At 37.6% G+C, this 27,704-nt stretch overlaps 1 protein-coding gene and 1 pseudogene across 2 annotated transcripts; both read left to right on the top strand.

Moving 5' to 3' along the window:
• The first annotated feature begins 647 nt into the window (after nucleotides 1–647).
• On the top strand, nucleotides 648–6,522 carry LOC148852759 (uncharacterized). 2 transcript variants are annotated; one of them, XM_088942478.1, is made up of 2 exons: nucleotides 648–3,592; nucleotides 5,797–6,522. In XM_088942478.1, the coding sequence occupies exons 1-2, from the start codon at nucleotides 1,030–1,032 to the stop codon at nucleotides 6,207–6,209; spliced, it is 2,976 nt and encodes a 991-aa protein (XP_088798604.1). In that variant the 5' UTR covers nucleotides 648–1,029; the 3' UTR covers nucleotides 6,210–6,522. The 2 variants fall into 2 exon arrangements, 1 of the variants encoding a protein (XP_088798604.1); XR_016098645.1 differs by having other exon boundaries at nucleotides 655–4,045.
• A 17,912-nt stretch (nucleotides 6,523–24,434) lies between these two features.
• Nucleotides 24,435–27,063, top strand: LOC148852758 (uncharacterized; annotated as a pseudogene).
• Nucleotides 27,064–27,704: the final 641 nt, after the last annotated feature.

Raw genomic sequence — 27,704 nt, 5'->3', positions numbered from 1 at the left:
CTGGATGATTGAACCATTCCACATGGGAGACTCATTAACCGGTATGGTTCTCAATCAAGTTCCACTGTGACAACATCCCCCCTCTCCTAAGACATTTCTAAGCTAGAAGCAACAACATATATCAAGGTCTGGCTTTATAGTATAATTGTATATGGTACGACAAATATAGAAGAACAAATCCCTAGTACAATATAATAATCATTTTCCCTGTAATTTAAACCAACCTGTAGGCTGCGCCACTGCATGTACAATATAATAATCATTTTCCAATTTAAACAGCGTACCCAAAAATTGAAAAGGGCATAATTTCTAGAAAAAGAAAAAGGATATGACATCTCAGAATTAGATATGTTTCTATCATGACAACTATGCCCTTCACTTTCGACATCATTCATACCCGTCATACCTGAATGAATATCACTCTTAATATTGATAAAATTCAATTTATCCATCAAATTCAAAACAACCATCTTTAATGAATAGTGTCCTATGCCAAAGTGTCATTCAAATCGTAGTTTGAGGGTATTGTTGTCATTGGGTTAAAGAAGAGAATCACTTTTTCTCCCCTAATCTAAACTTTAAATTTCTGTTATCCAATGTAGCGGCTTCTTTTTTCTTTTAAATTTACGCTTGTGTGGATTTTAAAAAGGATTCATGCACTTCTTTTTTTTTTCTCTTCCTGCTTTATCTCAAGCTCAGGTTAAAGAAGTTTAAAGAATGAATGGACGGATAGTTGCTAAATCAATTAGAGCAGAACTCAGAGCTTCCTTTCATCTTCTTTTTTCCCCTTCACCTCTCTTTGTAAAGAAAAAGAAGGGCTTGTCTTCTTCCTTGAATGTGAAGTCTCTACTTTGAAGATGCTTGATTTGCTAAACCCATACACACCTGAAGTTTCTGAGATTCCTCTTCCTTTCCCTTGCTTTTCTGTTAAATTCATGCTCAGCGAAGCACTTGAACGCTTCTCCTCTCTGAATTCGTCCAAACCCAGGTTCTGAAAATTGATCTTTACCAGAAAGAATTCTAAAAGAAATGCCCCCTTTGTTTGTTTTGGCACTGTTGTCCCTTCTGGGCACCTGCTCATCTTCTTCTCTTCTCAGTGATGCTATTGTTCTAGCCTCACTGAAACAAGGATTCGAGTTCTCTAGTATAGCATTAAGCAGTTGGGACGTCTCGAATCCAAGCTCGGTCTGTCGATGGCTTGGAGTCCTGTGTGAGAAGGACAGGGTAGTTGCACTAGATTTAACAGACTTGAATCTCTATGGTTCCATTTCGCCATTGATTTCCAGTCTAGATCGGCTTGTTAACCTCTCTCTCGCAGGAAACAACTTCACAGGCAAGATTGAGATCAGTAATTTAACTAGTCTCCGGACTCTCAACATCTCAAACAATCAGTTCATTGGCGGCTTAGATTGGGATTACTCAAGCTTGGCAAACTTGGAGGTGTTTGATGCTTACAACAACAATTTCACTGCTCTTCTCCCACTTGGCATTCTAAGATGCAAGAAACTCAAGTACCTAGACCTTGGTGGGAATTTTTTCCATGGAGAAATCCCTGCAAGCTACGGCAATCTGATTGGGTTGGAATACCTATCACTTTCAGGAAATGACCTCCATGGAAAGATTCCAGGTGAGTTGGGCAATCTCACAAACATAAAACAGCTTTACTTGGGCTATTACAATATTTTTGAAGGTGGGATTCCAGTAGAGCTCGGTAATTTGATAAATCTAGTTCATTTGGATCTTTCCAGCTGTGAGCTAGATGGACAAATTCCAACCCAATTAGGAAATTTAAGGTTTCTCAACACCCTCTTTCTTCATGCCAATCTCCTATCAGGTTCGATTCCACGTCAGTTGGGCAACCTGACGAGCTTGGTATTTCTTGATCTTTCCAACAATGCACTCACAGGAGAGATCCCATTTGATTTCGCCAACCTGAGAGAGCTGAGTCTTCTGAACCTGTTCATGAACAGGTTACATGGGTCTATCCCCGATTTCATTGCGGACTTGCCGAATTTGGACACACTAGCTCTTTGGATGAACAATTTCACTGGTGTGATTCCTGAGAAACTCGGCCAAAATGGGAAACTTCAAGTGCTCGATCTGTCCACCAATAAGCTCACTGGAACCATCCCTCGAGGCCTCTGTTCCAGGAATCAGCTCAAGATACTGATACTCCTGAAAAATTTTCTCTTCGGCCAGATCCCAGAAGACTTGGGGACATGTTGGAGCCTCACCAGAGTAAGGTTGGGGCAAAATTACTTGAATGGTAGCATTCCCACTGGCTTCCTATACTTACCTGAGATCAATTTAGCAGAATTACAGGACAACTATCTATCAGGAACTTTATCAGAGAACACGAACAGTAGCTCCAGGCTAACTAAATTGGGTCAGTTGAACCTGTCTAACAATCTTCTTTCAGGGCCTCTACCGTCTTCCATTTCAAATTTCTCTTCCCTCCAAATCCTGTTACTCAGTGGAAACCAATTCTCAGGTCCAATCCCATCATTTTGGGACGTCTGCCAGGTTCTGAAAGTTGACCTCAGTCAGAACACACTCTCCCACCAAATCCCACCAGAGATTGGAAAATGTTCTCATCTAACCTATCTAGACCTCAGTCAGAACAACCTCTCTGGCCCCATCCCACCTGAAATTTCCAGTATTAATTTCTTGAATTATTTGAACCTGTCAAGGAATCACCTCAATCACACCATACCCAAGTCGATTGGGACCATGAAGAGCTTAACCGTTGCAGATTTCTCCTTCAATGATTTCTCAGGTAAGGTACCAGAATTTGGACAGTTTCTGTACTTCAAGTCCTCTGCATTTGCTGGCAACCCCCGACTCTGTGGCTCTCTCCTCAACAACCCGTGCAATTATACTACAATCATGATCAAACCCGGGAAAGCCCCTAGCGATTTCAAACTCATCTTTGCTCTTGCGCTTCTGATATGCTCCCTGGTGTTTGCCACCGCAGCGATTATCAAGGCCAAATCATTCAAGAGACGCAGTTCACATACATGGAAGATGACTGCATTCCAGAAACTGGAATTCACAGTCTCTGATGTGCTAGAATGCATGAAAGACAGCAATGTGATAGGACGGGGAGGAGCTGGGATTGTATATCTGGGTAAGATGCCAAACGGAGAGGAAATTGCAGTGAAGAAACTGCTAGGACTGGGCAATGCCAGCCATGACCATGGATTCAGGGCTGAAATTCAAACACTAGGCAATATTCGACACAGAAACATAGTGAGATTGTTAGCTTTCTGTTCGAATTCAGAGACCAACTTATTGGTATACGAATACATGAGGAATGGAAGCTTGGGAGAGGCTCTTCATGGGAAGAGAGGAGGTTTCTTGGGTTGGAATGTGAGGTACAAGATAGCCATTGAAGCTGCCAAGGGTCTGTGCTATCTACACCATGACTGTTCTCCTCTTATAGTCCATAGAGATGTCAAATCCAACAACATTCTTTTGAATTCGAGCTTTGAAGCCCATGTTGCTGATTTTGGTTTGGCTAAGTTCTTGGTCGACGGTGGTGCATCCGAATGCATGTCAGCAATTGCAGGCTCTTACGGCTACATTGCTCCTGGTATGTACATTACTCTCCCTTATCCTTTAATTCCAAAGCCCATTGTTCATTTCTTGCTCAAAATGGTTTCATGGGTCTGACTAGTCCAATTTTGAAGATTCCCTAATATGCCTATATTCAAGCGACTAACTTCTTTGGATCATTTTTGCTGTTCTTCCTCCAACTAGGTGGAAAAACGAAAAAAAATTATATCAGATGGTTGAAATTATCTCATTGTGCAGTTAAACTCCTAAGGTTCCGAACTTTTTTTTGGTATTTGGTGTTATGCATCATTAACAATTTCCTTCTAACCCTTTTTTCTCCAAAGTGCTGATTGGGAGATTTGATTCTGCGTCAATGCTGAAGCAAACCAACTAATACCACCAACAACCAAGCCCTCAATTGATGAAGATCTCGACCTTAGGACTGTCAATGCATTGGTTTTTCTCAGCTGCCCAAACTAAACCGAATCAAGTATGTCAGTTCTGGTTTCAAGATTTTGTATAATTGGTCAGTTCCAGTTTTTGTCTGTTGTGAACCAATTCAGACCCAGCCAATATATACATATACATATATATATATATATATATATATATATATATATATATATAATGTTTCTTCAAATTTAACATATTTTATGTTTGAAATGATAAATTTGATAAAAAATATATAAGATAATAGTAGTTGAAAATAATAAAATCATGTACAATATATAATTTAGTATTTTACTATCATTTTTATTAAGACTATATTATTAAAATTTATGTTTTAAGTTATTATTTAGAAAAACATATATAATTTTCAGTATACCCAAATATTAATCAAGATGGTTCCCGATATATGATTTTGTCCTAATCTGTTTAGGACTGAGAACACCCGGACCCAATCCGTTAGCAGCCCTACCTGACCCGAGTCATTCCCGCCATAACGAAAGTAAAGTCTTATTACTTTATTAGGCCTAATTGACCGGATCAGGAAACCCATTTTGGAATTAGGGTAGAAGGGCCATACCGTGAAAATGGACGGTGAAATAAGTCTCAGAGAAAAATTGTCTCTACAGTCTACACAGTTCGACTGCCTGCCGGTACTTTGCTCTCTGCAGCAAAGAGATTTTGGCACCACCCGTGATTTTTGTAGAGATCATAAATACTCTTTTCTTATTTGGCGAGATGAGGTCAAAAACAGTAAAACACGCCGCGTTTACGATGCCACTGCCACATATTTCCGTGCCGGAAGCTAAGGGTCCGATAGGAATTTGAGTCAATCTGACATGCAGATTCTGAAACCGATGCAATGTAACAGTCTAACTTATCGTGCTTCGTGAAAGCGACTCGACAGGCCTAAATAACATTATTAAGCATACTTTTGGGTTTGTGTGAATTCTCAAGGAAATGAAAAATAAAAGAGTAGATATGTGTTTGCCCACTTTATTGGGATCCTAAGATTTGTGTACCCCTTCGGATTTATGTTCCGAATTGAACCTTTAAGCACTCCGGTTCATAAAGTTTTGAGCTGAACCGGCAATAGTTCAGTTATTTATTGTTCATTGTTTGGTTCAGACTAGTAGGTTGGTTAAGTGGTTGAGTCAATCTTAATTGGAAATTCAGGTGGTTGTATCCGACCACTGTCAGACCCGATCAATTGATACTGTACTATTGCAATTTGTAAATAGTGGTATATCTGTCTAACATTTGTAAATAGATATCCGTATAACCTAGGGCCTTTTTGTGAGGGTTGCCTGAAGATATAGCTAAGCTGGCTCAGCCACTTTGAAACGCTGCAGGTAAGTTACTCAAAAGTGTTTAAGAAGACAGCCCTTCACTTCAAATGGCTGAATGATACCTGTTTTTGGACACTCGGGTTTTTTCAGTGAACTTAGCTTATCAGCTGTTTGTGTGGGGCTTACGTTGAAAAGCCAAAAGCTGCTGTGCTTCAGCCCTCTCAATTGGGTACCTAGTTTTGGATATAGAATAGCTTGTTGATTGGGTAATTGTTGACCTCACCTGACCCATTTCCAAGAGTTAAAATTTGATTTTGTTAGTGTGGAGTTTTTATTTTTATTCGTTCTTGAAAATCATCTCTTAGGGTGGAAAGTACTTAACAACTCCACCGAAACACAGCTCTAATGCACCAAATTCTAGTTATTCTTTCTCGTAGTGCGTATAGTGTTAAGAGATCATGTTTTTGGCAATGGCTAACACTGAGAATTATTTGATGATGCACAGAATATGCCTACACCCTCAAGGTTGATGAAAAGAGTGATGTCTATAGCTTTGGAGTTGTCCTTCTCGAGCTCATCACCGGGCGTAGGCCGGTGGGTGATTTTGAGGAAGGTGTGGATATAGTCCAATGGGCCAAGAGATCAACCAATTGCAGAAAAGAAGAAGTCATTCGGATCATTGATCCAAGATTAACAGGAGTTCCAATCGATGAAGCGATGCATGTCTTCTTCATTGCCATGCTATGCGTTCAGGAGAACAGCGTCGAACGACCAACAATGAGAGAGGTGGTGCAAATGCTGTCGGAGTTCTTGCACCATATTATCCAGTATCAATCTTCTTCTCCTGTCACTCTGCAACCAAATAACCCTGAGAAGGAGAAAGAGTTCTCTAAGATCCCGCCTGATCTCTTGATTTAAGAAACTTGAATTTCAAAGCATTGAAGATTAGTTACACTTATTCTGCCTTCAGAAAGGGCTTGGTTTTATTATAGCCTTGCAAAGTTGCAAAGTCCTCAACCTGAAATTTCTTGATAAGTCTACTTTTTTTCCTTGTTGAAGTCTATCTATATTGGAGATATGCTGGCCAAAAAGATGTGGGAATAATTGGTTGGTGGTGGGGAATAGTTCCAACTTATTAAGGGAGAATTTCTATTTCAAGCTGTGGGCCTGCAGACCTAATGGGTCATGCATGATCTTTGTATCATAATATAATATATACACATTTTATCAATGGCTTTGTACCTCGTTTCATTTTCTTTTATTTGTTTAAACTAGTTAATAGTCACCCTGTACTAAGGACAGGGCAACCATACCCATTTTTTAGTTTGAGATCCCATTTTTTAGGTTTGTTTTCTAATTAATGGCTCATTTTTTTTAAAATAATTAGAATATTTAAATGTTGATTCTTTTATTTGACTCAAGAAATTATATTAGAAAGTTAGTCATTATTAACATAAACCCCACACTAGAGTTGGGGTAACCATGTTTTAGATGCTCTTTTAATAGAGGGTGTTGATATAAACATCAAAAACAACAGTGACATTTTTCTTTGGTATCTAACTTCTGATGAAGAGGTTTTTCTTTGGTATCTAAATAAACCCTTTGAGCCTTTGCAGGAACCATTTCGTTGGTATCTAACTTTTAATGAACAGATTTTTCTTTGGATCATTTTGCCCTTAAATTTAGAGGATCACTAGACTCAACTTTTCTCTTCTTTTTCCCTTTTTTTTGGCCAATCCATTCAGGTCTATTTAGTGCTAATTACCAATTTCTCAAAGATTGAGGAGGACTTCTGATTAGGACAAAACGTGGCCTAGGACAAGGGTTCTGAAACAAGGGATAAAAGGCTCAAGAAACTTAAACTATGATGGGTATCAGATGCTTGAATCAATTTATAGGGATTTATTCAAAATTATGCTCTTGTACTCTTATTTTTCTTCAATCAAACACTCTCGCAATCATAAATGAGACAAAATGCTCTTCATGTCTTTAAGTACTATGGGTCATGCACCTAGGTGATCAAGGAGGACTTTATTACAAGACGAAAAATAGGTAAGGTTAAAATAAAAACCTAAGAATGGATGTCGCTACGAAACAATATCTCATTAGTTTGATCATCACATTTACCCCAGTTTTTTCTTTTTTGCTCTTCTCTTCATTCTTTGTAGCAATTGGTTGCCCCTGTTTTTGTTTGATGCTTCATTTTCTTTTTTCTCTCTCTTTTTTTTTTCAATTATGCACACTTACCCCAAATTTTCTATTGATTTCATCTTCTCTTTTCCTTTTGTCCTTCCCAAGAAACTTGTTATGATTTGTATGCATAATTGAGAATATGACATCCGCCTCCTAGGAAGGTTTATTTAAAGGAATAGTTCCTATAAAGGCTCAAAGGGGTGACTAGAAAAATTATATTAATAATGACTAACTTTCTAATATAATTTCTTGAGACAAATAAAAGAATCAACATATAAATATTCTAAGTATTTAAAAAAAACCATTAAATAGAAATCAAACCTAATTTAATCTCCTAAGTTAAATTGGAAAATCAAAGCCAAATTTATCTCATGAGTAGTGGATCTCAAACTAAAAAATGGGTATGGTTGCCCTGCCCTTAGTACAGGGTGGTTATTAGCTAGTTTAAACAAATAAAAGAAAATGAAATGAGGTACAAAGCCATTGATAAAATGTGTAAATATTATATTATGACACAAAGATCATGGATGACCCATTAGGTCTGCAGGCCCACAACTTGAAATAGAAATTCTCCCTTAACAAGTTGGAACTATTCCCCACCACCAACTAATTATTCCCACATCTTTTTGGCCAGCATATCTCCAATATAGATAGACTTCAACAAGAAAAAAAAAGTAAACTTATCAAGAAATTTTAGGTTGAGGACTTTGCAACTTTGCAAGGCTATAATAAAACCAAGCCCTTTCTGAAGGCAGAATAAGTGTAACTAATCTTCAATGCTTTGAAATTCATGTTTCTTAAATGAAGAGATAGGATGGAATCTTAGAGAACTCTTTCTCCTTCTCAAGGTTATTTGGTTGCAGAGGGAAAGGAGAAGAAGATTGATACTAGATAATATGGTGCAAGAACTCCGACAGAATTTGGATCACCTCTCTCATTGTTGGTCGTTCGACGTTGTTCTCCTGAATGCATAGCATGGCAATGAAGAAGATATGCATCGCTTTATTGATTGGAACTCTAGTTAATCATGGATCAATGATCCGAATGACTTCTTCTTTTTTACAATTGGTTGATCTCTTAGCCCATTGGACTATATCCACACCTTCCTCAAAATCACCCACCAACCAAAGAAAAATCTAGGGGTTTATGACATTTGCTAAATCTCAAAGTATTAGCCAAAAAAAGGGAAAAGAAGAGAAAAGTCGAGTCTAGTGATCCTCTAAATATAGGGGCAAAATGGTCCAAAGAAATCTCATCATCAAAAGTTAGATACCAAAGAAAAATCTCTTATAAAAATTTTCATCTTCTCTTTTCCTTTTCTCCTTCCCAAGAAACTTGTTGAGATTTGCATGCATAATTGAGCATATGGCATTTGCCTCCTAGGAAGGTTTATTTAAAGGAATGGTTCCTTTAAAGGCTTAAAGGTATGACTAGAAAAATAAAGAAGGTTTGACAAAAATGGATAAAGCAATCAACCGAAAGAGGGCCTCCCATCATTTCTCCGTCAAATGCATAACCAATAGGAAAGAACTATATGTCGAGCAGAATTTGAGTTCCACTAACTCAGGGGTAGTTATCTCATTTGACATCTTCAAGATTTGAATGTTCTGAGATTGCTCAAATGAAAGTGATTCTTTTTCTCTTTTCTTCTCCTTTTATTTGTTCCCTTTTTCTCTCTTTCTTTTTTAACTTTTTCTAGCCCTTTGAATAGAAGCCTCTTGGGAATTTGCTTGGTTTGACAAAGAAGGTCTAATGAAATCAGCTCAATGGGCTAACTAGCAACATTGATAGTGGTAAGGGATTTGAGATAAACAAAAACAACCAATAATGGCTTCTAGTCATTTCCTTGATCAATCAACAATACGCTAGGTTAATATAATGCTTGTGTTCTGTATTGGCTCAAGAAATAGATCAAAAGGAGTGCATACCCCATCACAATGACTTCAACCTTATGGTTGGGAATGGATATTGCTATTTTGAACTGATAGGAATACCCCCCCCCCCCCATTTCCTTAGACATTTCTATCGATGGACCTTCAATTAACAATCATTTGTCACAAAGTTATGCCCTTGAGTCCTACTTATGCATTCCTCTCAAGGGAAGTGACAACTTTATCTCTTTCCAAGTTTAGGGAAAGACAGAGCAATAAAATGAAATAGCTAAGTAAAATTTTCATTAATTCAAAAGATGAATCATCCAATGACCATATTCGCTTCCAAACTACCAAAAGGTAAAAGCAAGACAAAATGGAATAAGTGAAAAGAGTCATTATATAGTGAACCAAAACTGATGAGATTTTCTAATGGATCAGCTTCTTGGGCATTGGCGATGCCATGTCTGGAACTTCCCTGGTGGGATCAAACACGCCTTCATCAATGAGGTCCTATATGGCAATCTGCAACTTCCAATAGTGGTCGATCGTGTGCCCTAGTCCCTGGTGATTTCTACAATGAGTACTTTCATCGTACTTCTTTGGCTTTGGTTCTAGAGGTGGTTTCATTTCAATGGTCAAAGATATCCCTTTGAAACAAGAAAAGGTAACAACTAGGCTTGAGAGCACGATAGTTGGGTGAGTACAATTTTTTCCTTCTTCTAGGATGACTGGCCATGTAGTGTTGCTTGTACTGGAGTAGGGGATAATGCGTGTGATGCCGACTAGGAAGATGATGTATAGATCGGGGTTATCTGAGGTGGGATCGATATGTGAAGAGGTTTTTTAGCCAGTGCACCAGATGAACATTAATGAATTGGTGGTTGGTGGAATGGGGATACTAGTTGAGGTGGTGGTTTAAAAGACTGTGGGAGTGGGTATGGATGTCACGAGAGTTGGCAAGGACAAGGGTACAAGGTGAAAAGATGAATTCATAACAAAGGATTATTTTTAGCATAGTTGAGTAATCTAATAAATGGTCACTTCTGTTATTTTCATTACACAGCATTGGCATCATGTCCAAAACCTTCGGCTTAACATCATTCGGTTCTTTCCTTTCTTACATTCCTCTTTTTTTTTTCATCCTAAGGAGCATTGAACCTCGAAGAATAGATACCATATGCATGAAACAATATGACGGGAAACCAATGTATGTGTGTGTGTGCCATAGGTGGAATGAATGAGATCCATGAAAACATGCTATGAATGACATGGCTAAGGTAGGGTAGAACCTATTAAGTAAGAAACCTAGGGTTGTTTAGCAGGTACGAAGAAGTATAGATCTGAAAGGTAAGATCAATGAAAAGATGATTATTTCACTTTATTAAGCAACCTTATTTTTATTTTATTACACTAGTTGAACCCAAGCGCCACTGCCTAGGCTACCTATGTACCCCCTTGTGAGGGATTAGACCGAGCGTAGTTTGGGTTATTTACAACCTCAAATATAAGCAAGATGAAAAAGGAATACAAAAACACATGATGAAAACCTGTTGTGATCTCTAGAAAGCTCATGGCCGACTAAAAGAGTTGGAGTCGCCACCCATTTTTTAGAGGAAATGGGCCCTCATTTTCAGGTTTTCAAAGATTTGAATTAAGCCTTGGATAGTGACTCCATCCTTCATGGGTAAGGCACCAAACTGAAAGGTTTTGGGTCAAAAAGGTTGGGAGAGTGAAGGTGTTAGGAACCCCACTCTCTAAGTTAGTATAGCAGCCCACTACGGGAGTAATTCTGGCTCAAATTCTGGCAAAACACAAGCTAACAAGATTGCTCAAAACTTCTAAAATCTAGTGAAAATGTTCCCAACTTCGCCCAAAATTGATTTGCAGTGATATTATTAGGTCCTAGACCAAAGAAGTTTAACTTATTATGCAAAATGAAAAGTGGATAGAAAAAGACATGTTCATAACAAAGGATTTTTTTTTAGCATTGTTAAGTAATCTAAAAAATGGTCACTTCTGTTATTTTCATTAGAGAGCATTGGCAACATGTCCAAAACCTTTGGCATAACCTCATTTGATACTTTTCTTTCTTACATTCCTCTTTTTTTTTTCATCCTAAGGAGCATTGAACCTCAAAGAATAGATACTATATGCATGAAACAATATGACGAGAAACCAATGTATGTTAGTGTGTGTACCATGGTGGAGTGAATGAGATCCATGAAAACATGATATGAATGACATGGCTAAGGTAGGGTAGAACCTATCAAGTAAAAAACCTAGGGTTGTTTACCAGGTACGAAGAAGCATAGAATTGAAAGGTAAGATCAATGAAAAGATGATTATTTCACTTTATTAAGAAACCTTATTTTATTTTATTATACTAGTCGAACCCAAGCGCCACTATCCTGGCTACCTATGTACCCCTTGTGAGGGATCAGACCGAGCGTAGTTTGGGTTATTTACAACCTTGAATATAAGGAAGAAGAAAAAGGAACACAAAAACACATGATGAAAACCCGTTGTGAGCTCTAGGAAGCTCATGGTTGGCTTAAAGAGTTGGAGCCGCCACCCATTTTTTAGAGGAAATGGGCCCTCATTTTTGGGTTTGCAACAATTTGAATTAATCCTTTGATAGTGACTCCATCCTCCATGGGTAAGGCACTGAACCGAAAGGTTTTGGGTCCAAGATTGGGAGAGTGAAGATGCTAGGCACCCCTCTCTCCAAGCTGCTATAGCAGCCCACTACGGGAGTAATTTGGGCTCAAATTCTGGAAAAACATGAGCTAACATGATTTTTTAAAGCTTCTAAAATCTGGTGAAAACATTCCCAACTTTGCCCAAAATTGATTTGAGGTGATGTTATAGAGTCCTAGGCTAAGGAAGTTGAACTTATTATGCAAAATGAAAAATGGATGGAAAAAGAGATGGCAAAAAGATGAATTCATAACAAAGGATTTTTTTAGCATAGTTGAGTAATCTAATAAATGGTCACTTCTGTTATTTTCATTACACAACATTGGTATCATGTCCAAAACCTTCGGTTTAACATCATTCAGTTCTTTCCTTTCTTACATTCCTCTTTTTTTTTTCATCCTAAGGAGCATTGAACCTCGAAGAATAGATACAATATGCATGAAACAATATGACAGGAAACCAATGTATGTGTGTGTGTGTGCCATTGGTGGAGTGAATGAGATCCATGAAAACATGTTATGAATGACATGGCTAAGGTATGGTAGAACCTATCAAGTAAGAAACCTAGGGTTGTTTAGCAGGTATGAAGAACTATAGAATTGAAAGGTAAAATCAATGAAAAGATGATTATTTCACTTTATTAAGAAACCTTATTTTTATTTTATTATCCTAGTTGAACTCAAGCATCAATGCCCAGGTTACCAGTGTACCCCTTGTGAGGGATCAAACTGAGCGTAGTTTGGGTTATTTACAACCTCAAATATAAGCAAGATGAAAAGGGAACACAAAAACGCATGATGAAAACCCGCTGTGAGCTTCAGGAAGCTCATGGCCAGCTCAAAGAGTAATTTAGGCCACTACGGGAAGGTGTTAGGCACCATTCTCTCCAAGCTGCTATAGCAGCCCACTACGGGAGTAATTCAGGCTCAAATTCTGGCAAAACATGAGCTAATTGGATTGTTCAAAGCTTCTGAAATCTGGTGAAAATGTTCACAACTTCGCCCAAAATTGATTTGAGGTGATGTTATCGGGTCCTAAGTACTATTTTCCTTAACACTCTTGCCTCTCTACCTCTTTTTATCAATCTGGAGGATGTTGGGAATGCAAGTTTCCCAGGATTTCAGGGGTTTTAAGTAACCTGAAACTAAACTAAAATCAAAGAGATGGGGGATGAGAGGCTTACCTCTCGTGTACAACCTTGAAACAAACTTTCTAGCAACTGAAAAGACTTCAAATGAAACTTGAGCAAGGTAGGAGCTGGGATGATGCTTATGGTGTTAAGTCTGGAAAGTAGGGGATGAGACTTGAGCCTAGCTTCAAGGATTTTGGGATTTCCAGCAGAATGGGGTGTTATAAAAGTTGAAAAACTGCCCTCCCTCTTCAAGCTCAAGCTAGGCCTCTATTTATAGAGAAAATGGAGGGAGATGGGTCTAAAACTCATCCAGCTATAATGTTTGCGATTCAGTAGAGCTTTTTCATCGAAATAGGCAAGGATTTTGAGAGAGAGGGGCTTGCAATTGAACCTTCCTTCTTTGTGCAACAAATTTCCTCAATTTTGGGTGGTTTCTTATGGGTTTCATGAGTCCAATGAGGGATTGGGGTGTGCCAGACATTGTAGTCCCGTATTTAGGGCAGACAATGGCAAAAAACATAAATTTGATGAACTTTTAAAAGAGGTTTCATCCTTTCTTAGGTTTAAGTGGGGGGTTGTTTGGTATTTTGAGCTCTTTAAGCCTATTAGGCCTGAATTCATTGGTCCAAGTGTTTTAATGGGTTATGTAAGGAACTGACGTCACTCCCCTCCCACTTAAGATACTAGGTTGGACAGCTGATGTAACGATTCAATATGGTGTGTCAAAATGGTATCTCTCTAGTTTATCGGTCAAATGGATGAATTTGGTCATGAAATTTGGCATGCTCAGGTTTTTTGGGTCTCTGAACATAGTGGTGAGGTTGGTGAGGTTTGATTGTACAAATGGGGTTGGGATGATTGAAATCTATGGCTGATAAGTTTGGATCAATAAGATTTTCCAAAACATAATCTTTATTTGATGAAGGGTCAAACGGGGAATTTTGGGATGGAATTTGGTGGGTAGGCATTTTTTAACATCCTGAATCTGATGGAATTGATGGATCTTTAATCAGAATTGTAAATTGACTAGTTTAATTCAGATCATGGTCTTATGGTTTTACAACCAATGAGATAGTCCAAAATAGAATCTTACCTTTTCAACGGTCAAATGAAAGTGTTTGGTCATGAAAATTGACATGCTAGGGTTCTTTGGGTCTCTGAACATGATGGTGGGGTCTGATTGGGGTTCTTTGTAATAGGTGAGATTTTAATCAATAAGATTCTGCCAAAACAGAATTAAGGCTTGATGTTGGGTCAAAAGAGGGAATTTTGGGATAAAACTTGGTGGGTAGGTATGGATTGGGATTATGAGGCTGTTGGAAGGGTTTGATCATGTTAGGTATGTACAGATCATGGGTTTTAGGTTCAAGGAACGTCATAGTATTAAACTCGTCGAAATAGAATCTTTTATGGATGTTGGCTAAATCCAGGAATTTAGGGTTGAAATCTTGTTTGATTGTTTGTTTGAGGGTTTTGTTTCACGTGATGGAGTTTGATCAGGGATCAAGTATGGCGATATGGCATAATCAAGACCATCAAAAATTTTGATAATTTTTTTTTTAATATGATATTTTTTATCTTTGGGGATGGTATTTGATTTTTTTTTTATTTTTGGATTTTATTATCGTCGCTCTTTTTTTTTTGGAAGAATGTTGCGGGTGCATAACCTTAGAAGAGGTGTGAGATCAATGTTAACTCTGTCTAGTCATGAGCCCTTACATAACCTTGGTCTAACTTTAGTCCCGTTGTAATTCTCGGAATTAGGAGGTGTATCAAATACTGAAGTAAGGTTTTTCAGAGAACAAAAGGAGAAGACTTTGCACTAATACGAATAAAGGAGAGAACCTACTAACGATAGGATTTCCCGACCTACTGATAAGTTGGACTCCTATTTTTTCCTTTTCTTTTTTTCTTTTTTCTTTTTTTCTTGTTTACCCTTTTTGTCCTTAGTGCCCTAATCTGGGTTTTCACCGAGCTTGGGTGTTGCCTAATTGTTGTGCACTGGAGCCATTATTGGTTTTCATCCGATCCGGTGAAATTGGATCTTGCCACGACCTAATGCTTTTACTCAAAGTGCCCTTTTGGGTTTTCACTCTACCCTTTCAAAACGTGCGATTACTTGTTATTTCTCTCCACTCGCCCCTTCCCCCATCATTACCACAAGGGGATGGGGAGATGCTTTCTTTGTCATCTAATTCCATGTTCCTATTTTTATCTTTGATTAGGGAGGTCTTAAGACTAGGACGACATGTGGCTAAGGCTCCAGGGTAGGTGGGTTACTAGCACCACTTGGCTCATGGTTTATCAGGAAGCTGAAATTCTTAAAACCCTTTTTTTTTATCTCTCTCTCTCTTTCTCTCTCTCTCTCTCTCTCTCTCTCTTTTCTTTTTCCCCATCATCAATTTTCCTTTTCTTCATCTTCCTCTCTTTTTTTTACTTTCTTTTTTTTTTCTCTTCCTTGCTTCTTCCTTTAAATCCTTCTTCCCCTTTTCATTTGTTTTGCATTACTATCAAGGAGTGCTAGTATCCGAATATTGGGATATTCAAGGAAAACAACAAAAGATTTCCTCCCTTCATTTCATTGATAACAATAGATACATGGAATGGATTACAAATTAAGCGAAGTACCTTTTCACTAGATCTAAGTTGACTGGCTCTAGGAGGTCTTCATCATTCGTTCTGTTGAGTATTAGTGCTCCTCCAGATGACCTCTTTTTAATAATGTAAGGGCCTTATTAGGTGGGAGTGAACTTGCCCCTTGTTTTCAGTTAATTCAGAATAGTTCTTCTGAGCACTAATTCTCCTGACTACACATCTCAGGGCCATACCCTCTTGTTGAATGCATGTTCCATTCACCTTTGATAGGCTTGAGTATGGGCCATAGCTCTCAATTGTGCTTCATCTAAGAATGATAATTGTTCATAACGTGCTTGGACTCAATCTATCTTTGGGATCTATGACTCTAGTATCACATGCAGAGATGGAACTTCCACTTTTGCCGGTAGGACCGTCTCTATGCCATTCACTAAAGAATATGGTGTTGCCCCAATTGAGGTCCTAACTGACGTGCGGTAAGCCAAGAGAGAATATGGTAACATGTCCTACCAAGACTTGTTGATGGAGATCAAGGTGCTGGCCAAATGACTCAAGCTAATATTCCCAAATATTCACAAGATCCTTTGCAAGGAATCGGTGGGCCAATGACTAGGGCAAGGACAAAGAGGATGAAAGAGTCTTTACAAGGCTTAATCATGAAAGTGCATAACAAAGAGGCTGTTCTAGAAGATTCTAGGACTGTTCTAGAAGTTTCCAAAGCTTCACCAAGGATAATCACCTATCTTTATGTGCAAGACGATGTACAAGGCTTGGATCTTTCTAGAACAAAGCTTGGAATTCATGACATAAGATATATTGATGGGCTTGGCGCATGGACATGATAAGAAAAGGCCCAATTTGAATGCTAAAATGTATTGAAGGGCTTGTTTTGTCTTGTTGGGCTTGTTTCATCTTGTTTTATTTTACTTTGACTTTTCTATGCTTAGTTGTAATTAGTTGTAGTCTTTTAGAAGGATTCCTATTTCAAAGCAAATTTGTTTTCCTAAATTAAAGGGATCCTCATTAGTTAGGAGTTTCCTTATAAGATAATGATGTTTACATGCCTATATAAAGGCCACAACTATGTAAAACGAAAATCATCAATAAAATAGAGGTATTTTCAGCAAGCTTAGTTTTGCCTTCTTGTGTTCTTGGCATAATACAATATCTTGACTTATCAAGGGAGTGATCAACCTTTGTGGCATCTTAAGATTGGATTCTTTAAGAACTTAGTTTCCTTAAGGTTCTAATCTAATCAACTACAACTTGTTATCTAGCTTCTAGGTGTATAACAAACTTGATTCAAGAGTTCCTAGAGCAGGTCATCTAGTGGGTTCTTATCACTTGTAGGTAAGAGACATCTTCTTTAGAACTTTTTTGGTGTTCTTGTTTGCAGCCTCTACTACTCTCCATTCATTTGAGGTTGATGGTGAGTGTTGAATCCAACTAAAGATAAATAGTCTTGCTCCAATTAAATAATTTGTAGATAATGATGAGCAAGATCGTCTCCATAGGGATTGGGTGGATTTATTTCTAACTAATCGAAATAGGAGAATTGTGCAGATAAGGAAAATAAGATGAAATAAGGAAATAATAGGAAATAATAGAAAGCAAGAGATCAAATCGATGGGATATATCTTCCAGATGAAGGGACAAGTTCAGCTTTGATTCTTATCATTGATCATCGATGCAAAGATAGATTCATATGTTTATGAATAAATTGGTTATAGCCATTAACAAACTCTAACAACCAGCCTCTACTCGTATTATTCGACAACCAAAACAAGCTCTTAGGATTTAATCTATTAATAGCATTAAGATGGGAGAGACCCAATTCTGGTCAGCGATCTCACAAGCTCAGACCGTTTAAACCAGATCATACATTTTCCTAACATAGATCAAAAATTTTTTTGTAATCAATTTTTGTTAGTTGCCATCATGAATGAACCTACTAATCATATACGAAATTGGAGGTTCAATCGGCCATAGATTATTTGCATTGAATGAACAAGGGGCCCTTCTTGCTTAATCAATAAAAATAATCTTCACAATTAATCGAAGAAAACATATGAATACCCATAAACAATGAACTGGCATAAGAATCAATTAGATCTCACAATGTTTAAAGAATCAAAGCTTCCCTAACCCTTCAACCATAAATAAAAACTTACAGACACTCCATGATGAAAATATAGCTTCCAAATGAGAGGGGGATGAACTTTGCTTCTTCCTCCTTGGTTGTTGATGTCTCTCTCTGAAGGTTGAAGCTCTCTTGGAGGATTTGATGCCCTAGGTGCTAGTCCACCCCCCTTTTTATAGCTTTAGGAGGGAGCTGTCTCCTGCTCCTCTAAGGAGTTCTTTCTCCTTTGGGAGATCAGTTTTCTAATAGTTAATGTTTAGATTAGATCTAGTCTATCCTATCTCTTAACTGGTAATCCTAATCTTCTTTTATCTTTCTAGAAATACAACAGGAAATTGAATCTGATAGGATTCTTTGATGTTTCTTATTCTTGCATTCATATTGTGATTCTTTAATGAATTGGGCCACCGCAAGGCTTCTATGCGAACTGGGCTTCAGCTGCGAACTAGGCTTCTCTACAAATTTTCTTAGACTTCGGGCCCAATTTTTATCTCAATTCAATTTGAATCTATCAAAGATTGAAACATAAAAGTTGTAGAGTTTTTCCTTATCTTTACAATGCATCTTGAATATTCTTAATCGGATTATCTCGCGGTGCCAAAATTGTGTAAAATTACCCAATTAGCCTTGTTTTTCTCCTAACGCCTTCTTTGGTGCCCTAAATCAAAATACAAGAATATTAACTCCAATTAAGTACTAATTAAATATAAAAGACTGAATATTGAGGGATAAAAATATGGTAATTTTTATTCTCATCAAATCCCCCCACACTTAAACCTTGCCCGTCCTCGAGCAAGAAAAATTCAAGCAAAAATAAAACAAGAACAAACTAACTATCCTACCAATCTTTAAACTCAACTCTCCTTCATCTTTCTCCACAAATATTCTAGGTTAACTATTGCAAACCATTAAATCAACACAACCAAGTCATACACGACTCATTCATTAGTCAATCCAATTTTTGCTACTACAAAACAGGTAGTAAATCAGGGGAAACCTCTTTATCTTCTCTTTCTTTTTATTTTCTCTTTTCTCCTCTGAAGAAGTGAGTGCATTTTATGCTTCATCTCACTTTTGGGTTATTCGGCTAGTAGGTGCATTTTATGCTCCATCCTACTATCAGATGACTTGGCTGGTAGGTGCATTTTATGCTCCATCCTACCATCGGATGACTTGGCTGGTAGGTGCATTTTATGCTCCACCCTACCATCGGATTACTTGACCGATAGGTGCATTTTATGCTCCATCCTACCAATTGTGGCAATGGTGAAGTAATTACCCTATTTACTTAAACCTGAGTTTAGGACTAGCTTAACTGGAAATGACTTCAGATAAGTCATGTACTCTTTAATTGTACCTCATTACTAGGTCCACAAGAATTTTCCCAAAATATTATTTCAATTTATTTCAAAAGAGTTGAGGATTTGATATATATATATATATATATATATATATATATATATATATATATATATATATATATATATATATATATATTGAACTGAAATAAAATCCTATACTCTCTCCCCCACACTTAGTCTACGTATTGTCTTCAATGTAAGGTAAAAAGAAAAGGTGGAAATAACTTAACTACAAATGCAAAAAACAAGAAAAAAAAGGAAAAAACAAACTTCACTATTTTTAATCATAAACTAGATCCTCCAGGTCTTGTAGTTGCAACTTTCGATGCCTTCCCCTTTCATCTATCATGGGTGGGTTCAAATCTGGAATAGGGGCCTACAAAACAGAGGGTACAAGTTTCTTGTCAGGAATCGACAACATAATATAAAGAGCATTACCTGACTATTGTAACTCTGGAGAACCATTCAATGCTGCAACCATTTCTTGCAATTTAGAACTCCATGTTAACTCCTCTTTCTTAGGATGCTTACTAATGGTGATTTCGAATACATCCTTCCAATCAAGACCAAAAACTTCTTGTGTTGGATCCTTGCATTTAGGAAGTAATTCCTTTTGGAGGATTGCTGAAACATTTTCCCCTATGTGGACTTTCTCATCACCTTTCAGCTTCTTTTTAGTGGTGCACAACTCCTTGAGGAATTTAGCATAGCGGGGTACTTGCTTCATTGCATCAAGGAGGGGAATATTTACCTCAACCTTGCGGAATGTCTCAAAAACATCCTTGTCTTGCTCTTCTTTCTTGGATTTTGCAAATTGACTAGAAAAAGGTGGAGGGACCACTATGGCTTGGAGCTTTTAACCACTTGGATCTTGAGTTTGGGGTGGCAGTGCTTCCTTTTCTATTTCCTCTTTAGTTGTATTCTTAGGCACTTCCTTGCTAGTTCTATTCAACTCCTTTCCGCTTCTCAAGGTGATCACACTAACATTCTGCTTCGGGTTGACCATGGTCTAGGAGGGTAGACTTCCTGATACTTTAGATTTCATTCGACTCGTAGAAGTTTCCAATTGGCTGACCTGATTCTCCAAGTTTTGAATGCTTGTCCTTGTCTCCTGTTGAAATTGTTGAGTGTTAGTTGCAAGTGCTTTAACAATTTCATCTAGAGACATACCTGGGTTAGACAGTGAATATTGTGGAGCCAGTGGTCTAGACTAATATTGTTGTTGGAAGTTGAAGGGCTTGGCTTTGTAGCTAAGGTTAGGATGATCCCTCCATCCTGCATTGTAGGTATTTGAGTAGGGATCGTATCTCTTTTGTGGGAAGCCTCCAATAGCATTGGCTTTTTCATAGGGTTCATCTTGAAGTGTAGGGCACATGTCGGTTGTTGAACAAATCCCGCAAGCCTTCACCATTTGCATATTACCTACAGCCATTTGACAGACAAGAGAGGTCAAACTTGCAATTTGTTGTTCTAGGGAAGAGATGTTTACCTCATTAGCATGGTTTGCTGGAGGGTTGAGCCTATAGCCAAACTGTTGAGAGTTGGCCGCCACGTTCAAGATCAATTCTCTTACTTGGATAGGAGTTTTGTTCACCAACACACCTCCGCTTGCTACATCAATCATACTCCTATCCTTCAGCAATAACCCTTCGTAGAAATATTGGATAAGGAGCTAGTCTAGAATCTGATGTTGTGGACAGTTGGCATAGAGTTGCCTAAATCTATCCCAGTATCCGTAGAGAGTTTCCCCTCTGAATTGTCTTAGACCACAAATCTCCTTTCTGATGTTAGCATCTCGGGAGGTAGGGAAGAACCTTTCAAGAAATTGCCTTTTCATATCAACTAATGAGAAAGGAAAGGCATGCAGCTTGATCTGTTCCTCGGTAACACCTTGAGTTTTTATGCTTAAGCATACTACATGGAATTCTTTTAAGTGTTTGTGAAGATCTTCACCTGAAAGTCCATGAAAAGTAGGAAGTAAGTGTATAAGACCAGATTTGAGTTCGAACGGTGACGCTAGATCTGTATATTCGATGCAGAGAGGTTGTTGGTGCAGATCCAGTGCGGCTATCTATCTAAGAGTTCTCTCTTCGTTGTTGGCCATGACTTCTTCTTCATGATGGTTAGATGGCTCAATGATCTCTGCAGCCGACTTCACTCCAGGAGTTGGGTGTGATGCTGATTGGTTGCGACGTTGCTTAGCTTCTTTCCTCAAGTGGTGAACTGTGTTTTCGATCTCAGGATTGTAGTGGAGTTCACCTACACGAAAAGAATAAGGCATAAACCAAGCAAAAGAAAATAAATCTACTTAGGACACCAATCCCTGGCAACGATGCCAAAATTTGGTGAGTGTTGAATACAACCAATGATAAATAGTCTTGTTCCAATTAAATAATTTGTAGATAGTGATGAGCAAGGTCATCTCCATAGGGATTGGGTGGATTTATTTCCAAGTAATCGAAGTAGGGGAGTTGTACAGATAAGGAAAATAAGATGAAATAAGGAAAATAAAAGGAAATAATAGAAAGCAAGAGATCAAATCAATGGGATGTAGCTTCCAGTTAAAGGGACAAGTTCAGCTTTGATTCTTATCATTGATCATCGAAGCAAAGATAGATTCATATGTTTACGAATAAATTGGTTATAGCCATTAACAAGCTCTAACAGCCAGCCTCTACTCGTATTATTCGACAACCAAAACAAGCTCTTTGATTGATTCTCTTATTAAAAAGCAGTCCTAAACAAGCTCTTAGGATTTAATCTATTAATAGCATTAAGATGGGAGAGACCCAATTCTGGTCAGCGATCTCACAAGCTCGGACCGTTTAAACCAGATCATACATTTTCCTAACATAGATTGAAAACTTTTTTGTAATCAATTTCTATTAGTTACTACCATGATTGAACCTACCAATCATATATGAAACTGGATGTTCAATTGGCCATAGATTATTTGCATTGAATGAGCAAGGGGCCCTTCTTGCTTAATCAATAAAAATAATCCTCATAGTTAATCGCAGAAAACATATGAATACCCATAAACAATGAACTGACATAAGAATCAATTAGATCTCACAATGTTTAAAGAATCAAAGCTTCCCTAACCCTTCAACCAGAAATAAAAACTTACAGACACTCCATGATGAAATCACAGCTTCCAGATGAGAGGGGGGCGAACTTTGCTTCTTCCTCCTTGGTTGCTGATGTCTCTCTCTGAAGGCTAAAGCTCTCTTGGAGGATTTGATGCCCTAGGTGCTAGTCCGCCCCCATTTTTATAGCTTTAGGAGGGAGCTATCTCCTGCTCCTCTAGGGAGTTCTTTCTCCTTTGGGAGATCAGTTCTCTAATAGTTAATGCTTAGATTAGATCTAGTCTATCCTTATCTCTTAACTGGTAATCCTAATATTCTTTTATCTTTCTAGAAATACAACAGGAAATTGAATCTGATAGGACTCTTTGATGTTTCTTATTCTTGCATTCGTATTGTGCTTCTTTAATGAATTGGGCCACCGCAAGGCTTCTCTGTGAACTGGGCTTCAGCTACGAAATAGGCTTCAATTGCGAATTGGGCTTCTCTATGAATTTTCTTAGACTTTGGGCCCTATTTTGACCTCAATTCAGTTTGAATCTATCAAAGATCAAAACATAAAAGTTATAGATTTTTTCCTTATCTTTACAATGCATCTTGAATATTCTCAATCGGAGTCCGGATGGGAGAGTTATGCCCAAATTATCTTACAGTGCCGAAACTATGTAAAATTACCCGATTAGCCTTGTTTTTCTCCTAACACCTTCTTTCGTGGCCTAAATCAAAATAAAAGAATAGTGAGTCCAATTAAGTACTAATGAAGTATAAAAGATTGAATATTGAGGGATAAAAATATGGTAATTTTTATTCTCATCATTTGACAAAGGGATGAACGCAACTGCTTAATCTTGAAATGATTGCAGAGGACTATGACTTCCTTTCCAACAAAATTCTTTCCATTATCTAAGATGATCGCAAAGTGCTCCATATCTGGGAATGATATTGCTCATGATGAATTGAACTGTCTTGGTCATTCTTGAGCGGGCTATGGATATTGCTTCTACACACTTAGTGAAATAATCAATAGCGACTAACATGAAATTATGCCCATTCATTGTAGGTTGCAACGGATCGACCATGTCAATTCCCCATACTGAGAAAGGCCATGGTGTAGTGAAACAATATATCTCTAAGGGAGGTGCATTTATCTTTCAATCAAAGACTTGATAAGCATGACATTTTTGCACATGTAGACGACAATCCTCATCCATTATCAACCAATAAAATCCCATTCGGAGCAACTTTCTGGCCAACAAATGTCCATTGATGTGAGGGCCACATATGCCACTGTGTACTCCATCTTTCTTTGTGTATCCTATTGACTTCTTTTGCATGTCTTTTGCTTCCTTTTGAAGTTTTTTTTTTTTTATTTTTTGGCTCCTATAATTGATTTGTTTTTTTTTCTTCCTTATTTCTACCGTTTGCTTAACTAAGTTTTTAAAGTTTTGATTTTGAGATTTGCCACCATCTAACCGGTTGCTCCTTGAGATTTGTTGATCTTGATTCTGTTAAGAACATAAAGGGGGTTTCCTTGAGTGAAAAAAAAAAGGCAAAGAGAGGTGAGGAACAAAATTTTTTTTATTTCCAACGAGTTTTTGTAGGTTATAAACATGAGTATTGAAGGAGAACCACAAGAAATTGACATGAAATTATTCATAAGGGCTGTTACTGAATAATTTAGAAAGTTAAATGTGAGGCTGGATGATTTACAATCCCCATCTATGTCTAAGTCCACTAGAAGACCTGTGTTTGAGGAAGAAGAAGAGATGATTCGGATTTGGAGGAATCAAGTTTTAAATGAGACAAGAAGGTTGTTTCCAAAAGATATAGCAATTTGGGCAGCATAAAGATGAAGATCCTGACATTTTAAGAAAAAAATGATCCTGAACTATACTTGGAGTGGCAAAGAAAGGTTGAGCATATATTTGATTGCAATGATTTTTCCGAGGAGAAGAAAGTAAAACTGCCAGCCGTGGAGTTCATAGATTGTGCAAGCATATGGTGGGATCAATTGGTGATCAATAGGCATAGGAATGGAGAGAGGCCAATTCGGTCATGGGAAGAAATGAAATTGGTAATGCACAAAAGATTTATACCTAGCCATTACTTTAGAGATTTACATAGAAAGTTGCAGGGACTGATTCAAGGTTCCATGAGTGTAGAGGACTATTACAAAGAGATGGAGATAGCCATGATTAGAGCAAACATAGAGGAGGTCTGAGAAGCAACAATGGCTAGATTTATTGGTGGCTTGAATAAGGAGATTGCTGATATGATGGATTTACAACACTATGTGGAGATGGAGGAGCCATTGCACAAAGCCATTAAAGTGGAGAAGCAAATCAAATCAAAAGGGTTCAGATCTGGTTCTTCATGGAAACCTAATTGGAAGGACAATAAAGCTGTCTCAAAAACAAAAGAGGAAGCAAAGAAAAAGGATTCGGTTGTTGTTCATAAAGGTAAAACCGAAAATAAAACTTCTTCTAAGTCACATGATGTTAAGTGTTTTAGGTGCCAAGGATTCGGGCATATTGCTTCTCAATGCCCAAACAAAAGAGTTATGATTGTATAGGAGAATGGAGAAATAGAAAGTGCTAGCTTAAGTGAGGATGAGATGCCACCATTTAAGGATTGTTCTAATGTTGATGTTGTAGAACCCGTTCATGGTGATTTGTTGGTTACAAGGAGAGCCCTAAGTATACAGTCTAAGGATGATGGTGATGAGAAGCAACGTGAGCATATTTTTCACACAAAATTCCATGTGAAGGATAAGGTATGTACTATGATTATTGATAGTGGAAGTTGTACTAATGTTGCTAGTACGTTGTTGGTAGATAAGCTGAATTTGCATACCAATTAGGATCCTAAACCGTACAAATTGCAATGGCTGAATGAATGTGGATAATGAGGGTAACTAAGCAAGTTCTGGTTTTCTTTTCAATTGACAAGTATGAGAATGGGGTTCTATGTGATGTGGCACCAATGCATGCTGGTCATATAATGCTTGGCCGACAATGGCAGTTTGATAGGAAGGTTACACATGATGGGTATAAAAATCGTTATTCTTTTGTAATGAATAACCGGATTGTTTTACTAACCCCTCTCAAACCTTTGCAAGTTTATGAAGATCAGATTAAGATAGCAAGAGAGTGCAAAATGAGAGAAGAACAAAAGTGTGAGCGAGAGAAAAAGAAAAATAAAGAAAGTGAACAAGCAAAAGCAAAGAGAGAAAGTGAGACCGAGAGGAAAGGTGCAAGTGGAAAGAGTGAGGCTAAGAGGAAAATTGGGGAGAAAAGTGTACAAAAAGGAGAGAAAAACAAGGGAATGAGTGAAAAAAAAGAGGTTAAGAGTGTCATGATTGCAAGGCAACAACTACTTGTACTTATGTACAAGGATGTTTACTTTTCTACTATTGACCCAAACCCTTCTTTGCCTAGTGTTGTTGTGTCTTTATTGTAAGAGTTTGAGGACCTATTTTCCGAGGAGATTCCCCATGGATTACCTCCCTTAAGAGGTATTGAGCATCAAATAGACTTCATACTTGGTTCCACCATACCAAATTGACCTGCTTATAGAGCTAATACCGAGGAAACAAAGGAGATACAAAGGCAAGTGGATGAGTTGGTGCAAAAGGGTTTTGTAAGAGAGAGTCTTAGCCCATGTTTGGTTCCTGTCATCTTACTCCCAAAGAAAGATAGAACATGGTGTATGTGTGTGGATTGTCAAGCCATTAACAAAATAACAGTTAAGTATAGACATCCTATCCCTAGATTAGATGATATGCATAATGAATTGCATGGCTCTTGTTTGTTTTCTAAAATTGATTTAAAGAATGGCTATTATCAAATTCGCATGAAAGAGGGAGATGAATGGAAGACAGCATTTAAAACTAAATATGGATTGTATGAGTGGTTACTAATGCCTTTTGGTTTAACTAATGCACCTAGTACATTCATGATGTTAATGAATCATGTCTTGCATTATTTAATAGGGAAATTTGTGGTAGTTTACTTTGATGATATTTTATTTTATGCAAAAATTTGGATGAACATGTGAAACACTTGCATGCTGTTTTTAGTGTGTTAAGAAAGCATTAATTGTATGCTAATCTTAAAAAGTGCACATTTTGCATGGAATTTGTTGTGTTTCTTGGATTTATTGTTAGTCCGCAAGGTATTAGTGTTGATGAAGAGAAGGTAAAGTTAATAAGGGACTGGCCTACACCTAAGAATGCGAACAAGGTAAGAAGTTTTCATGGTTTAGCAAGTTTTTATCGAAGGTTTGTTAAGGATTTTAGTTCTATTGCTGCATCTTTGAATGAACTTGTTAAAAAGAATGTTGTTTTTAAGTGGGATGAAGTTCTTGATCAAGCTTTCAAAACTTTGAAAGATAAACTAACTAATGCACCTTTGTTGTGTTTGCCTAACTTTGATAAAGCTTTTGAGGTAGAATGTGATGCATCTGGAATTGGAATAGGGGCTGTTTTGATGCAAGATTCCAAACCAATTGCTTATTTTAGTGAAAAGCCAAGTGGGGCAGCCTTGAATTATCCTACTTATGACAAGGAACTTTATGCATTAGTGAGGACTCTTCAAACATGGCAATATTACTTGTGGCCAAGGGAATTCATCATTTATTCTGATCATGAGAGCTTAAAGTTCTTGAAATCCCGACTTTCATGTTTTGAGTTTTGATAGATTCGGGCTGCATTAAGGTCAAAATCGGGCTCGAAGTCTAAGCAAACTCGAAGAGAAGCCCAATTCACAATAGAAGCCCAACTCACAGAGAAGCCTTGCAGTGGCCCAAATCGTTGAGAAAGCCCAATACGAATTTAGCATGCAAGAATAAGAATTCGGCTGAATCATCAAAGAGTTTTATTAGATTCAAATTCTTGTTGTATTTCTAAAAAGAAAAAGAAAGAGAGAGTTAGAGTCCATCTTAGTTAAGGATTTTTGTTTAGAGATAAGGATAATATTAGATCTGAATTAATCATTAGAAAACAAGACTTTCTATTTTTGAGAAAGAACTCCAAAAATGAGTTGGAAATAACCCCTCCTCCTAAAGCTATATAAAGGGAGGTGGACTAGCACCCAAGGCATCATAAAATCCTCCAAGAGAGTTTCAACCTTCAAAGAGAGCAATCAGCAATCAAGGAGGAAGAAGCAGAGTTTGCCCCCTCTCATTTGGAAGCTACAATTTCATCATGAAGTGTGTGTAAGGTTTTATTTTCTGGTTGAAAGGTTAAGGAAGCTTTGATTCTATAAACATTGTGAGATCTAATTGATTTTTATTTCAGATCATTGTTTATGGGTATTCATATGTTTTCTACGATTTC

The sequence above is a fragment of the Nelumbo lutea genome, chromosome 5 (assembly GCF_056320005.1).
Source record: "Nelumbo lutea isolate HS-2025 chromosome 5, American lotus-T2T, whole genome shotgun sequence".
Lineage (NCBI taxonomy): Eukaryota > Viridiplantae > Streptophyta > Magnoliopsida > Proteales > Nelumbonaceae > Nelumbo > Nelumbo lutea.
The sequence above is the reverse complement of the archived record's forward strand: the minus strand, read 5'-3'. Positions and strand labels throughout refer to the sequence as shown.